At 44.1% G+C, this 14396-nt stretch overlaps 1 protein-coding gene across 1 annotated transcript in view; it reads right to left on the bottom strand.

The window, feature by feature from the left end:
• LOC147710581 (cholesterol 7-desaturase nvd-like) overlaps positions 1-14396 on the bottom strand; it is a 300441-nt gene that overhangs the window by 35004 nt on the left and 251041 nt on the right. The window contains exon 6 of the mRNA XM_086921252.1: positions 12603-12779. Within this exon, the coding sequence (XP_086777378.1) occupies positions 12603-12779 (177 nt within the window). The remainder of the gene's footprint in view (positions 1-12602; positions 12780-14396) is intronic.

The following is a 14396-nucleotide window of genomic DNA, read 5'->3' as shown; positions in this document are numbered from 1 at the left end:
GGCTGTTTCTGTTTCCTTTCAAAATGCTGCCACCAATATTTTCTGAATGGAAGACACCATCTTGTAGCATAAAGGGCCGAAAGGGGTTCTGGTCTGGCCGATGGTTGGTGGAGACATTTTGACTATATCTTGGACCTGCCCGGCCTCGCCCAAAATGGCGCCGGTATAAATGGGACTCGTAACTCTTTGCCCGCAAATGTATATCTAGAAAATGTTATTGTAAGTGGCCCTGTCGTATTTTAATTACAAAATGTACGTCCACCGATTCCGCAACTGTTAGACACCTTTGTTCTTGTCACCTAATGGCCCGCTCGTTACGTTCTTCTACAGTGTAAATGTCTCCTCATCATATACGATTTCAGTTTGCTCCGTGGCCGGCCCACGTGGTTATAGGCCCGTATTTGTATACTGACATTTTCACAATAAAGGTTTTTAAAACAAAACACGGTAGTAGTATTTTCATTTGTAAAGTTTTTACTTTTAGTGACTGTTTTCGAATCAGTAAAAGGCAAGTGAAATAAAGCAGTCCAATTACATGACGGATAAAAGGTATAATATGTAGGAACGCAGTAAAGATAAATGGTCAAGGGCAGTTGTGTTTTTCATGTCTGCAACATAAAGTGATCGATAAGAATCTGATAATCAGGCGTATCGGCGACTAAGACAGCAGGCCGAATCTCTTTTACTCAACGGCTCCGTCATGGAAGGAAGAAACGCCCTTTTTCTCGAAAAAGGAATATATTTTACTTGCAAGACAGTTGTAAATTTTCCGGGAAAGTACATTAGCCTGGAATATTATAACATATGTTTGAAAAAAAAATATTGTTCGAAAATAATAAAAAGCGTAATTTTTAGGTCATATGGCCAAGCTTTTCATCATTAAATTAACAAAAGTAAAATGAACCAATGAAAAGTTTTATTAACAAGTCACATGACCTGTTATGCTTACGTTACGCGCTGCGCGCCGCGCCTCGGATCACTTCCGGGTGCGCTAACGCGGCGTGTCATAAAACGCATTACGCGACAACGTAGGTCAAGAATATAGTCTAAATGTCTCCACCAACCAGCGTTCAGAACACAACCCCTTTCAGCAGTCCAAAAAGTTCTGTTAAATGACAACAGAGGGGACAGGCAACAAGAACCATCAGTCAAAGAGGGGAGGGCAAGTTCTTCTCTTCCGGGTCATGTTGGGGCGCTACCGGAACTGATCGAATTGGTAGTCTACAGTGTTTCTGGATGTTTCAGACTAAAGCTGGCGTCAGCATGAGACCACTACCATCTCGTAGCTCCGTCGTGGCCATTCCACGAGCAATCATGGCAGCCGCTCCCCACCAGAAGCCTGCGGGAGTCGGAGGCCCCCAAGACTTTTGTAGAATCTTCACGGCTGAGGGGACGCTTTTCGAGAATGGGACCCAAGCCCTAGCAGACAAGCGTCCGAGTTCCAAGGTGTCCCAGGGCCATTTTAGTGGACCAGGCCCAAAACCGAAGAGCCGGCCGCCATTTTGAGAGTCCTGTGGCAGCCGCCTATCGCTGCACCGCAAGAGCGGGCGCATCTCAACTACATGGTGAGCGAGACGCTGTAGTCGCAAGAGCGGGCGGAAAACAGCTGAATGGCGGAAGAGGCACAGTGTAGCAAAAGCGGGCGGAATGGCAACTAAAATGATAAAGGGGCGCCCCACTACAGCTTGTCTTCAGGTCAAACGGATTGTGGGACAAGGTCCAGAATTGAAGAGTCATCAAAAGGCAAAAAGTTCCGCCGGACCCCGGGAGCCGGCCGCCTATGTCGGGGGCGATCTCAGGCTACACCAGTGCTATAAGACTTGGGGAGGGTGTCGGAGCCAAGCGTCTTCTCCGAGTCCATGGCCATCACACCGCCCCTCAGGGGCCTCCGTCAAGCTGTTTAGGAAGGTAACATATCACATTGTTTTCTAATGCAGTCAGGTCCACAAACGACACTCACTTACTTTGAGAATAGTGAAGCTGCAGTAGGTGGAAATAAGCTTCAGACAGTGTTACAAGCGCTGCTCAGAACTCTTAACTATGGCACCCAACATCCAGAACTTATGCTATTTGAGAATGGTAGTGACATCGAAGCATCTCAGGGACCAAAACCATTAACGTACTTTCACGTATGAAAATCTTACTTGGGGAGGGGGCAGGAGCGAAGCGCCCCCTCCCAGTCAGCGCCACCACACCGTATGTTGAAAATCTGAAGCCATCGTTCTACAAAGTCAACCAAACTTGGATTGAAAAATCTAGAAAAATGTACAAACTGAAAACCAGTTTTGGTCTGCATAGCATCAGTAACAACGCTTGAGTCAGCTTTGTGTCAAGCCGCCATTTTGATTCAACAAAGCACAGGCATTGAAAAAGGCTGAAATTCAGAACTCTAAACTATGGCACCCAACATCCAGGAGCTTGCTATCCGGATCTTGGAGCCTTGTGCTGTTTTCGATCTATTCACACATCGGTCCACTACTGACATCATCTTATAAACCAACGTTATGTAAATAGTTTTTTAATAAAATGTTTTACCCTGTTTCTTTGCTGGTGTGTTGTCTATATTTTTAATATTTGCATAGGGTTTGTCGTTATTTTGTGCGGGATGGGTGATGGAGCCGAGCTGTCTTGCAGCCCTCATGGTGTGGAGCTCAGTTCATCTCACTATTTTCGTATTTCTCAAGAAGGGTTGTTCCTAATATTTCTATTTTAGCGAGGTCAAAAAGAGATCCAATTAGTGGCCTACTGATTTTGCTCGATTACTTTTATTTTTTTACACGATTTTTCACTATCTGCAAAGAATAAACAGAGTATTGCGACTTTGTGCTTGTTTGTAAATAGAGAATGATCCAAAGAGAACCAATTCTAAAACAGTAAATGCTTGGACAACAATCAATCAAATGGAGAGACAAGGAGGCACGACGGATTACAACGGGGGTAAAGGCCTGCGTTAACTACCCTTCAGTATCTGCAAAGAGAGAGTACTACTAAGGCAAAAGAGGGGAGGGGGGGGGGGCAGCGTTCAAAGCACATCAGCGTGCATAAATACGAAAATGTTTTTATCTATCACGTACTTGACATTTTAAAGCTTTTCATATTTGCTATTAAAAAACCAATGAAATTCACAGAAAAAACCATAGGTTATAGTGGATATATAGTTAGGAATTTGCATTTACAAAACCTTGAAAATTCAATGAAAAAACCATAGGTTATAGGCCATATATAGTTAGGAATTAGCATTTACAAAACCTTATTTTACTCGCATAAAACCATTGAAATTCCATATATAGTTAGCTAACTATAAGCGCTAACTATATATCGCGCACACGCAATCCACTGCTGATGATGTCACATATTACATCATTCATGACATGGTCAGTGACATCACTGATGACATCTCAAATGACATCACTGATGACAACTCAAATGATATCAATGATGACATCTCAAATGACATCACTGATGACAACTCAAATGACATCACTGATGACATCTCATTTGTCATCACTGATCACATCACTCATGTGATAATACAATGAACCTCTTCAGACTCTAATATAACCTTACATACACTCAGTATAAACAGACACTCACAGACTGTCACTCATCCATGGAGTTACTCACACACCTAGTCAGTCATGCAAAGAATCAATCACACCTCCATTTCCTCAACTATACAGTTATACACATCTTACTTATTCAAACATATAATAACACATATTTACTCTCTTATATAATCCCTGATACAAGCTCACAGTGATCGATACAGCCACTCACACATTCACTGGCTCTTATGTTCAGTTATTTATATATCTCAACTCTCACATGTATTGTGTTTTACATACGTACTTACTTGCACATGTAGCAATGAGAAATCCATTCACTCACCAACACACCCATGCACAGTCAACCGCCCATATAGCTGTTTCCACATGCACTCTTGAACTCATACTCCTAGTGAATCAACTGCTTACACATCTATGCACAGAGTCACGCACCTCCCAGCCACCCACACACACACTCAGCCTCCCATTCAAATATTTGGGCAACCAATCAATAACCCATATGGCCACTCTTATAGCTACTGATCAACACATGCAGCAGCTTACACAACATCAAACATCCTGATGCACGAATTAAGACAGTTTAGTCACTAACCCATGTACTCAGTGAGACACATTTAATCACTCACTCATACAGTCAGTCATGCACCTACTAAATTCTTCATCCAGACACTTATACATCCACTCATTCTTCAATATGTGAAACATATTTAAACTTTACAGACACATACAATCACTGGATGTTGTGATCAGTGATGTCATCAGTGATGTCACTGACCATGTCATGAATGATGTAATATGTGACATCATCAGCAGTGGATTGCGTGTGCGCGATATATAGTTAGCGCTTATAGTTAGCTAACTATATATGGAATTTCAATGGTTTTATGCGAGTAAAATAAGGTTTTGTAAATGCTAATTCCTAACTATATATGGCCTATAACCTATGGTTTTTTCATTGAATATACATATACATACATATACATATACATACATATACATATACATATACATATATATACACATATACATATATATACATATACATATACATATATATACACATATACATACATATATATACATATATATACATATATATACACATATATATATATATATATATATATACATATTTAAATATCGAACCAAACCACATTCACTGGATGATGACATCCTAAATGACATGAGTGATGACATGAGGGATGACATCCTAAATGACATGAGTGATGACATGAGGGATGACATTCTAAATGACAATCATGACATGAGGGATGACATCCTAAATGACAATCATGACATGAGGGATGACATCCTAAATGACAATCATGACATGAGGGATGACATCCTAAATGACAATCATGACATGAGGGATGACATCCTAAATGACAATCATGACATGAGGGATGACATCCTAAATGACAATCATGATATGAGGGATGACATGAGGGATGACATCCTAAATGACATAATCGTGACATGAGGGATGACGTCCTAAATGACATAATCATGACATGAGGGATGACGTCCTAAATGACATAATCATGACATGAGGGATGACATCCTAAATGACATAATGATGACATGAGGGATGACATCCTAAATGACAATGACGACATGAGGGATGACATCCTAAATGACATAGTGATGACATGAGGGATGACATCCTAAATGGCACGAGGGATTGCATGAGGGATGGCATGAGGGATGACATCTTAAATGACATGAGGGATGGCATGAGGGATGACATCTTAAATGACATGAGGGATGACATCTTAAATGACATGAGGGACGACATCTTAAATGTCCTGAGTGATGTCCTGAGTGATGTCACTGGCCATGTCATGAATTATGTAATATGTGACATCATCAGCAGTTGATTGCGGGCGCGCAAGTTATAGTTAGTACGAGAGAAATGTTCAGCTTACTATAACACCCGTAAAACCTATGTTTTTTTCAGTGAATATATATTTGTATGGATTTATTTAGCATTGTTCCATTGCCCTTGTCTTGAGGAGGCCAAGAAGAATTCAAAGGCTGAAACGCATCATCGTCGACAATTTTTAGAGGAGATGCTATAAAAAAAAATAACGAGTGATTTAATAACTTTTGGGACACAATTGAGCCAAAGGAAAAGAGGTGCCTTTGCCGAAAGTGCAGAGCCAGACTACCTCAGAGTGTATCACCCAGAACATATGTGCGAACACTAGTGGAAATATTTGTGGGTACTGGCAACGTAAAGTTGAGTTTAATGTTTGTTATATATATTTTTCACATGTATTTTTGTATGTCCTTGTGTAATATATTATTATTAGGTTTTGTTCAAAGATTGGTCCCATTGTGCGCCTTTAATTATGTAATAGATTTTTGTAGGATTGAAGACTGAAGATGGGGTAATTGAATGTTCCCTATATTAAAATAAGTCATTAATTCCTCCGTACAAATCTTTTTTTGTACATGATGATGCAACAATCTACTGCTAGTCTTCTCAGACTACACTCCTGCAGTTCAGCACCAATGGGCATCTTTTTGAGGTGTAAAAAAAAAAATGGGAAAAAAAATAAAAATGGGGCAATATGCTTCAGCCCATCTAGAAAAAGAAACCGAGAAATGGGTCTACAATACTCTTTATTTACTACCAAACTCAAGATAATGGCAGGAGAGAAAACCTACCTTCCTCACTGACCTTGCAGATGCCTGCGACTGGGCTGAAAACCAGGGGTCTTCCTCCCAGACTGAAGATTAAAGTAGATGGGTGAGATACAAAGCAAAAAGAAAGAAAGAATTGGTGACCCAGGCGGGCAACATGTAGAGTGGGGAGGAGGCGTGAGGGCTGAGAGCCATTAGCAGCACTTCATCGTAGAACATGCACAAGAACGTCAGGTATTTGCGCTGATTGAGGTGGCATCCTTCCAGGGCCTGATCAGGAAAGTTGCAGAATCTTTCATAGGTAGCACAGACGATGTTGCACCTCTAAACGTCAACCCCGTTGAAGAACCTAAAGCCACCCCTATCCCTTCACCAGGTGACTCCCCAGACAGTAGACTAAGTTCCATAGGTTGTGTGGGGTGCCTATTTTTAGATACGGAGTTTTGATCAAACTGTTAAGATGAGACCCGTAGACCTGAAACCCTAAACTGACCACATGTGTGTGTTTTATATAGAGGGGGGGGGGGGGGGGGGGGGGGGGGGGATGGACCACTTAGTGCCGAAGCCCAGCATGTCGTTTTACAATGCCACTTGTCAGCATTCTAAGAACTTCAATAGCTAGTGAACTAACTGCCCAGATGGCCTACCTAACTCTACAATCAGGGGCCCATTAGGATCACGGGCAGATCATAACCGTCCGCATGGTGGTGGCGATCTGCCCGCGATCCGGCCCAGCCTGCCACCCAATTCCTCCCCACTATATTACTATGGCGGGGGACCACGGCGGACGTAAAGACCTTTCGGCCCAGTCAACTCTGAAAAGGGTTTAATATGGTGGCGGAGTCTGTTAGACACCATCATCCATATTACTATGCAGGCGGGGACATGCCGCCACGAAAAGACATGCAGTGTTCGACAGTGGGGGCCCGTTGCGGGCCCCCAGGGACTCTGGGGTGTGCACATGAGGGGTACCTATGGTACACCCCCCCCCACGCCAGCAGTTCCATGCACACATGGCAGGCACCGCGCGGAGCCTGCCATGTTGTGCATGGTAGTGCACAACATGCTTTCCTGGCATTATGGCGGGCGGTGCCGAGTGCACCGCACGCCACAATGACAGGAATGCAGTATGCACCTGCCACTGTGGCGGGCGCATCCTAATTGCCCCCGGGGGAACCCTGCTCCTATGGCGGGCGGTTCAGTTTCCCGATAGGGTGGCGGGCGGACAAAAGGTAATGAACCCCTTAGTTTCTAGTTGAGGAAGCCCCGTATGCATCTACACTCACAGCTCTAGTCCTCTCTGTGCGCACACTCAAAAGAATGTTCTTTGATAACACAATGAAGTTTGGGCAGTCAGCCATCTGCTGTATTCCGCTTATGTTCAGTTTCTGTTTAATTTTTCCTTCTATTCTTGAAAATGAAGGTTTTATTCCAGGAAAAGGACGTCCTTCTAGCCACAATCCTTACTCCTCCGCTTTAAATGTATTTTTACAATAGAATATAGAACCCACAAAGGCATGAGCCATAGTCCGATACCACACAACTGTGCACTAACGACCACACGAAAAAATACTTCAAATGTCGTTTATTAGTAACTGGGTACAAGAATGCATACGCCCTCCTCCAATAACGATTCTCTTCTTTCTCACATTACAAAGTTCTAATACATCATCAGTCAATAACATGGAATCTCAAGATCGATTGTAGAGCCTAACCTTGTTGAGATTCCATTTTAAAGGAAAACTACATGTACTAACTTCAGTCTCCCTCCTAAACACAACCACCGAAATACAACTACCACCACACAAGACAACCACACAAGACAAAGGTAAAGGAAACAAATTCACAAAACAAAACATCAAAATGCTCACATAACTTAAACCCAGATTATACATAAAAAGACGTGCAACAGATACAGCAATATACAAACTTATTTATTTTATTTATTTATTATGCAACTTATAACGCGCAGACTAAACCCGAAGGTATCAAGGCGCCTATCAAAATCAATAAACAGAAAATACAAAGTACCACTACGGGTATGCACGTGTGAAAAGATGAGTTTTAAGCGCGGATCTAAAAGTTTGCAAGGAGGGACTGGATCTTACTTCCAAGGGGAGGGCATTCCACCACTTGGGTGCTAGAAAGGAAAAGGCCTTACCTCCCCATCTTTCTTTTCTAACACGGGGTACAGAGAGGAGAAGTTTGTGACTGGAGCGAAGATTCCTACTAGGGTTATGCCGAGAAAGAATGGATCCCATGCTTGTAGGGCTGGGTTTAGCAAGTGCTTTATACACCAGGCACATGGATTTGAAAAGGATCCGGTATTCAACGGGGAGCCAGTGCAGTTGTTTTCGGGCTTCAGTGGCAGAGGCACGTTTTGGTAGGTCAAGAGCAAATCTCGCTGCCGCGTTCTGGACCACCTGCAAGCGCTGTAGGTGACTCTTGTTCAGCCCTGCATACAGCGCATTGCAGTAGTCTAGTCGCGAGCCCAAAAGAGCGACAGCAAGTTGCTTTCTTGCCTGGGGTGACAAGAAGTGCCTGATTTTCCTCAGTATGTGGATAATCCCCCAGCAGGTCGAAACAGTCCTGTTGACCTGTTGGCACATACTAAGGTTGGGGTCGATCATAACTCCCAGGTTTTTTGCTGACAAGGTGGGCTCGGGACATACGCCCAGCGAGTTCGGCCACCACTCCGCCGACCAGATCGATTCCTTTCCTCCAAAAACCATCACCTCCGTCTTCTCCCCATTCAGCTTTAGTGAATTGTGGATCATCCACTGGCCAACTGCCTCCATGCAAGATCTAAAATTGGCGGCAGTTGACGTAGCTGGCTGGGAGAGAGAGACTAAGATCTGAGTGTCGTCCGCGTAGGAAACTACCTCCATCCCAAAAGATCTAATAAGTCTGGCAAGGGGGGTCACATAGATATTAAAAAGGGTAGGACTAAGCGCTGACCCTTGAGGGACCCCACATTGCACAGACAGGGATGGAGATAGAAACGATCCCAGCATTATCCTTTGTTCTCTAAGGTCGAGAAAAGAGGAAAGGAGTCCCAGAGCAGACCCGCGGACCCCAATCTCCCTCAGGCAAGATGTTAACACCACAGGAGACAGGGTATCGAAGGCCGCTGTGAGGTCTAGAAGGATCAGGAGGGAGGTCTGACCCTCATCAACTCTGGTGCGGATGGTATCCAGCACTATGGTGAGGGCAGACTCGGTGCTATGTTCCCTCCTGAAGCCATGCTGGGAGAGATCCAAACAGCCCGAGCTCTCCACAAATGCAGCCAGATGCTTATTTAGATGGGCTTCGAGCATCTTTGCGGGAGCCGGGAGCAGTGAAATGGGGCGAAAGTTCTTTAACACCCCGGGGTCCAGAGAAGGCTTTTTAAGCAAGGGTTTTACTACAGCATTCTTCCACTGTTGGGGAAAAATGCCTTCCTTCATCGCTCTGTTCATGATGTCAACCAGAGGAGGAAGGAGAGATTCTCTGCACTGCTTGAGGATCTTTAGCGGGCAGACATCCAGCGGAGAACCAGATTTGGTTTTATCAAGCAGGATTTCAAGATCCTGACAGGAAAGGGGAGGAAAGGAAATCAATTCCTGATGTTGAGAGGATTCCGCAACACTAGGCTCAGGGAGAGCAGGCAGCAAAGGAACGGCGGTCAGGGATTTTTGGACCTCCAAAGCAGCATTGATGTCAGCGATTTTTGACTGAAAAAAGGCAGCTATCTTGTTGCACAGGTCCTGAGAGGCAACCACAGGATCCGGTGTCTGAAGGGTCGTAAGGGAATCGACAATCCTGAAGAGTTCTCTAGGAGATGACAATGAGGAGGTGAGTGCCGTAAAGTATTCCTGCTTGGTCTTAATAACTTCTAGTTTGTAGTTTTTAAGCAGGACCCTATGGGCTTCTCTGTCCTTAGAGGCCCAGCTAGAGTGCCATAGGCGCTCCTGCCTTCTTACTTCCTGTCTCCGAAGCCGGAGCTGTTCGGAGAACCAGGGAGCTGAGGGTCTTTTCCTAGCAGAATAGCAAGACCTTGCGGGAGCAAGCTCCTCCAAGGCCTCAGCAATGGTATTTTCAAATATAGAGACCGCAGTGGAGGTATCTGCCTCCCGAGGAATGAACAGACTGGTTGTCCATGGATGGAAGGAATCTTCCCTGATCTTTTTGAGGTTCCTTCGCACTTCCATGGTGCTCGAGGCCCTTCTAATATAGCCCCGTGCGGGATACATCATGTTGAAGGGAACGGCCAGATGGTCAGACCAGGAGAGATGGAAGGGGCTGGCAACTGTCAGCCTAGGGTCGTTGGAGAAGATACCATCGAGCGTGTGCCCCGCTCGGTGGGTGGGACCGTTCACCAGCTGGGTGAGTCCGCAGGCTGACATTATTTCTACCAGGGAGATAGTGTCGTGAGCCTCCAATAGCTCAAGATGGAAATTGAAATCACCTAGAATGGTCAGATTTTGTCGGCCAAAATAGGGTTCCAGAACCTGCATCAGTTTCAGCCCAAATCCTGCTCTTGGGCCAGGGGGGCGGTATACCAAGATTCCATTAAATGCTGGGTTAGCAGAATCTGAGAGGGAAAAATATAAGACCTGGAATGTGTCCTTAGGGTCAGAAAGGGGTATAGTGTGGCAGTGAAATTTGTCCTGATATAAAATGGCCAGACCACCGCCAACACGGCCTAATCTGTCCAATCGAGTAAGGCAGTAGCCCTCAGGGACCGCTTCAACCAGATCAGGGCCCGAGGAGTCTTTGGCCCAGGTCTCCGTAATAAAGACCCAAGAAGGTGTTTTATCTAAGACCAGTTCCTTGAATACAATGTTATTTTTAATGAGCGAGCGAGCATTGAGAAGAAGACAGGACTCGCTAGGGTTTTTAGGTGTTGATAAGGAGCAGGGCTCCGGAGGAGCAGAGGCAAGAGAGAGCAGAGGCTCATCCGCCTCAGTCGGAAAGCACACACAGCTAGGACATGTCAAATATTCCTCAGGTCTGTAGCGATGTGAGCAAGGAGCAGGAGCGGGCTTAAGCCGCAGCATCTCCCTTAAAGAGTATTTCAGGACAGGGGCGCCTACCTTGTAATGGCCAGTAGTCCAGCCGTCCAGCCCGTCCTCAGCGCGGACGGGCGCAGACGGGCTGGACTCTGGCGTGACTCCGGCGGTCATCCGGCGCATCCGCTGCCGCGTCCGCTGCGCGGAGCCGCTGAGTACTCTTTTATAGAGACTAGAGCGCGAGGTCGCGCCTACCCTCAAGATGGCCGCCAAACAGCCCTCGCCTCCCCGGGACCAGCTCTCAGCGTCAACACTCAGCTGAGAGCGGCCCAGGAGGTGGAAGAGATGAGACTTGTATACTAACTTAGCCGAGTAAAGTTACACTAAATCATTTGTTAATTACAACAATGCGATTCAAATTCCAAACCTCGCCATCTTCTAATGTAACATTTCTAAATAATTTAACAACTTTGAGAGGTTTACTGAATATGGTAATGTAGCAACTCTTCCCTTGTACCTTCACATCGGAAACACCTTTAAGTAAAACCTAAACACGTTTTTTTACTCGTTTTTTTCCTCAATACAAAATCACAATAAAGTTTGATTGCATTCCATCCTCCATCGAACCACCCACGTTTCCTCATCCAATACGGACAAATACTGATACTACTGGGTTGCCTCCTGCGAAATAATGCATAAGGATGTGATGGGTGAAAAGAACGTTGCGCTGTCAAGACAATTCCATAACTTTGCCCTGGATATCGCCGTTTAAGGTATGGTAGATCCAGTTACATTTGAACATGCAAATAGCTCTTCCTAACGAGTCCACCATACGTTCGGTAAAGTTAGACTGTAGAACGTCAACTCTTGGCGTTTCAAAGCTATACTGTAAACCGCTGGACAGCATTTAGTGGAAAAGGTGCTTAAAAAGTATCTATTTTGACCCAGTTTGGGGGATTTTAACAGGAAAGAACTGTGGAAGAGTTAAGCTGCTTGAAGGAAAGTATTGCATTATGCCTTTTTGATTCGACATTCCCAGGCATTGGATTGGCTGTCCCTCCTAAAAGGTGGAATAAGAACCTAATCTGCCAGGTGTTGTAGTACCAACTAAAGAGACAAGGAAGAAAGAGTACCTCCTCATTACAGCAGTTTCTTCCTCTGAGGCCGGATATAGATTTCATAAAACGGCGGAGACAGTAGTCTCCAAATAAGGCCTTGACCTGTAAGACAAGGCCTGGCAATTATGAAAGCTCCTATTGACCAACATGGTTTACGAGTCACAGAAACCTATACACACACGAGTGTCTGCAGGTTTAAATGGGGGAACGGAAGCCAAATCCTGCACAATATATAGAATGGTATGACTCTCTCCCCAGCACATGGTTATGTGGTGACTTACCTGGATACATTCTGCCCTCAGAATAAATTTGGGTACGAGCGTTAGCATATTCTTCTGGTAATAAATACTATGAGAAACTTTCTGCAAAAGTGGTTCCACTGGTGTAACGCAATGTAGAATGACACCACTTCCAAAGAAGGCATGTTTGAAGGTCAGAAAAACTATGCCAGGTCCCACCTTAAAAGAAAAGAACAAAAATGTTTTTCATCAATAAATTATGGAGTCATTTTACCGTTTACATACAATCATGAAATGCTTATGATCTGCAAGAAGTTTTCAAAGTAATTCCCCGTCTGAACTGTAGTCACCCCTTATTTACCATCCATCAGTTAATTTAGAGAGTATTACCTAGACATCCAAACCAATGGAAATCATTAATATTTGAGTGATCTTAATTAGGTATCATCATTATTCCACTCTTACACATCATGTGAAGACTTTAAAATGCACTTTTTTTTAAACTAGGAATTCAATCTTCTGGGGTATGTTAAGGGTCCACCTTTGATTCCCTTCAGTATCACTGTGACATTATTCTGCTATGTAATATGTCTGGTTTGAGTCTTAGTACTCTGGTAAGAAACCTAGAAAAGCAATGAGAGAATCCAAGACTCAGATTTGAGAGTAGGACTCTTAACGAACACCTCCCGATTTCCTCCATTCTGCCTTAAAAAGGCCAATTCCCAACCATGCTTTATTCTTTGGCCTCTCAATGCAGTCCCCGGATTTCTGTCTTCCTGATTCCTCAGCACAAGCTTTCCTATTTTCTTTTAGGACTAAGGTTCAGATCCACAGATTGGGAATATTTTCACATTTGCATGCTGTACCATTTTTCTTTGCTTTTATATTTTAGTAACTACTTGGAGACTCTTATTCGAAAGAACCAGATGAAGGAGAATTGAGAATATTCTACCGACGCTAGTAACTTTTGTTCTTTTAATCCTCCGGTCCTCCTGTAACACTTCGTATTTACAAGTCATTTCACAGCTAGGAACCAAGAAGGGAATTTGCCAAAGTTTACAAGCACGGAAGTTGTGATAAGGAAGGAACCTTTTTAATACAGTAGACAGAAACTTGATGTTGGAGTGGACATCAATGTAGACGGTTAGGTCACAAACTTGGAGGTGATGAGTGCTAGAGCGTCCTGGCTGCAGGATGCAATAGGGGCAGTGACTCGTCTCTGCACTACTTGCACTGGCCCTACTATTTTCATTTATTTATTTTAAAGTTTCTAAAAGCGCCTGTTTCTCAGGCACATGAGTGCTGTACATTTGAACTAACGTTCCAGCAAGAGAATCATCCACAACCTTCTACGGATTAATATTAAACATAAAGACTCAAGTTTGGGTTCAGACTCATGTCCCTTAGAGGAGAGTTGCATGATGTAGTAGCAGCCACTAACATGACTGGTGCTGTGCATGGGGTATTTTGAAAAGGTAGGCTTGGTACCGGAGATTGAGGTGTTTGTGAAGTATGAGGGCGTGTTAAGATAGAGCCTTCTCTGTGTGACATCCTAAGAGCCTTTTCTGTGTGACATCCTAGTTGGAACTTTAAACGTGACCCAATAGGAAGCAGATGTAAAGCAGCGATTGTGGATACGTGGTGATCTTTTCGAAGACTAGTATTGAGGTGGCATAGAAGATGGACTTAGTGTGGATTGTGGTAAACCTGCCAGAGTTGTAATTCCAAAGTCTAGATTAGACACATTCAACACACGAGCTGCAGATTGCAGCTGAACTAATGCCAAAAATGTTTTAATTTTCTTTAGAGCCTACAGACAGACATTTGCTGCTTCTG

Source organism: Lissotriton vulgaris, chromosome 5 (assembly GCF_964263255.1).
Source record: "Lissotriton vulgaris chromosome 5, aLisVul1.2, whole genome shotgun sequence".
NCBI lineage: Eukaryota > Metazoa > Chordata > Amphibia > Caudata > Salamandridae > Lissotriton > Lissotriton vulgaris.
Note: the sequence above shows the minus strand (reverse complement) of the source record. Positions and strands in the feature narration are given on the sequence as shown.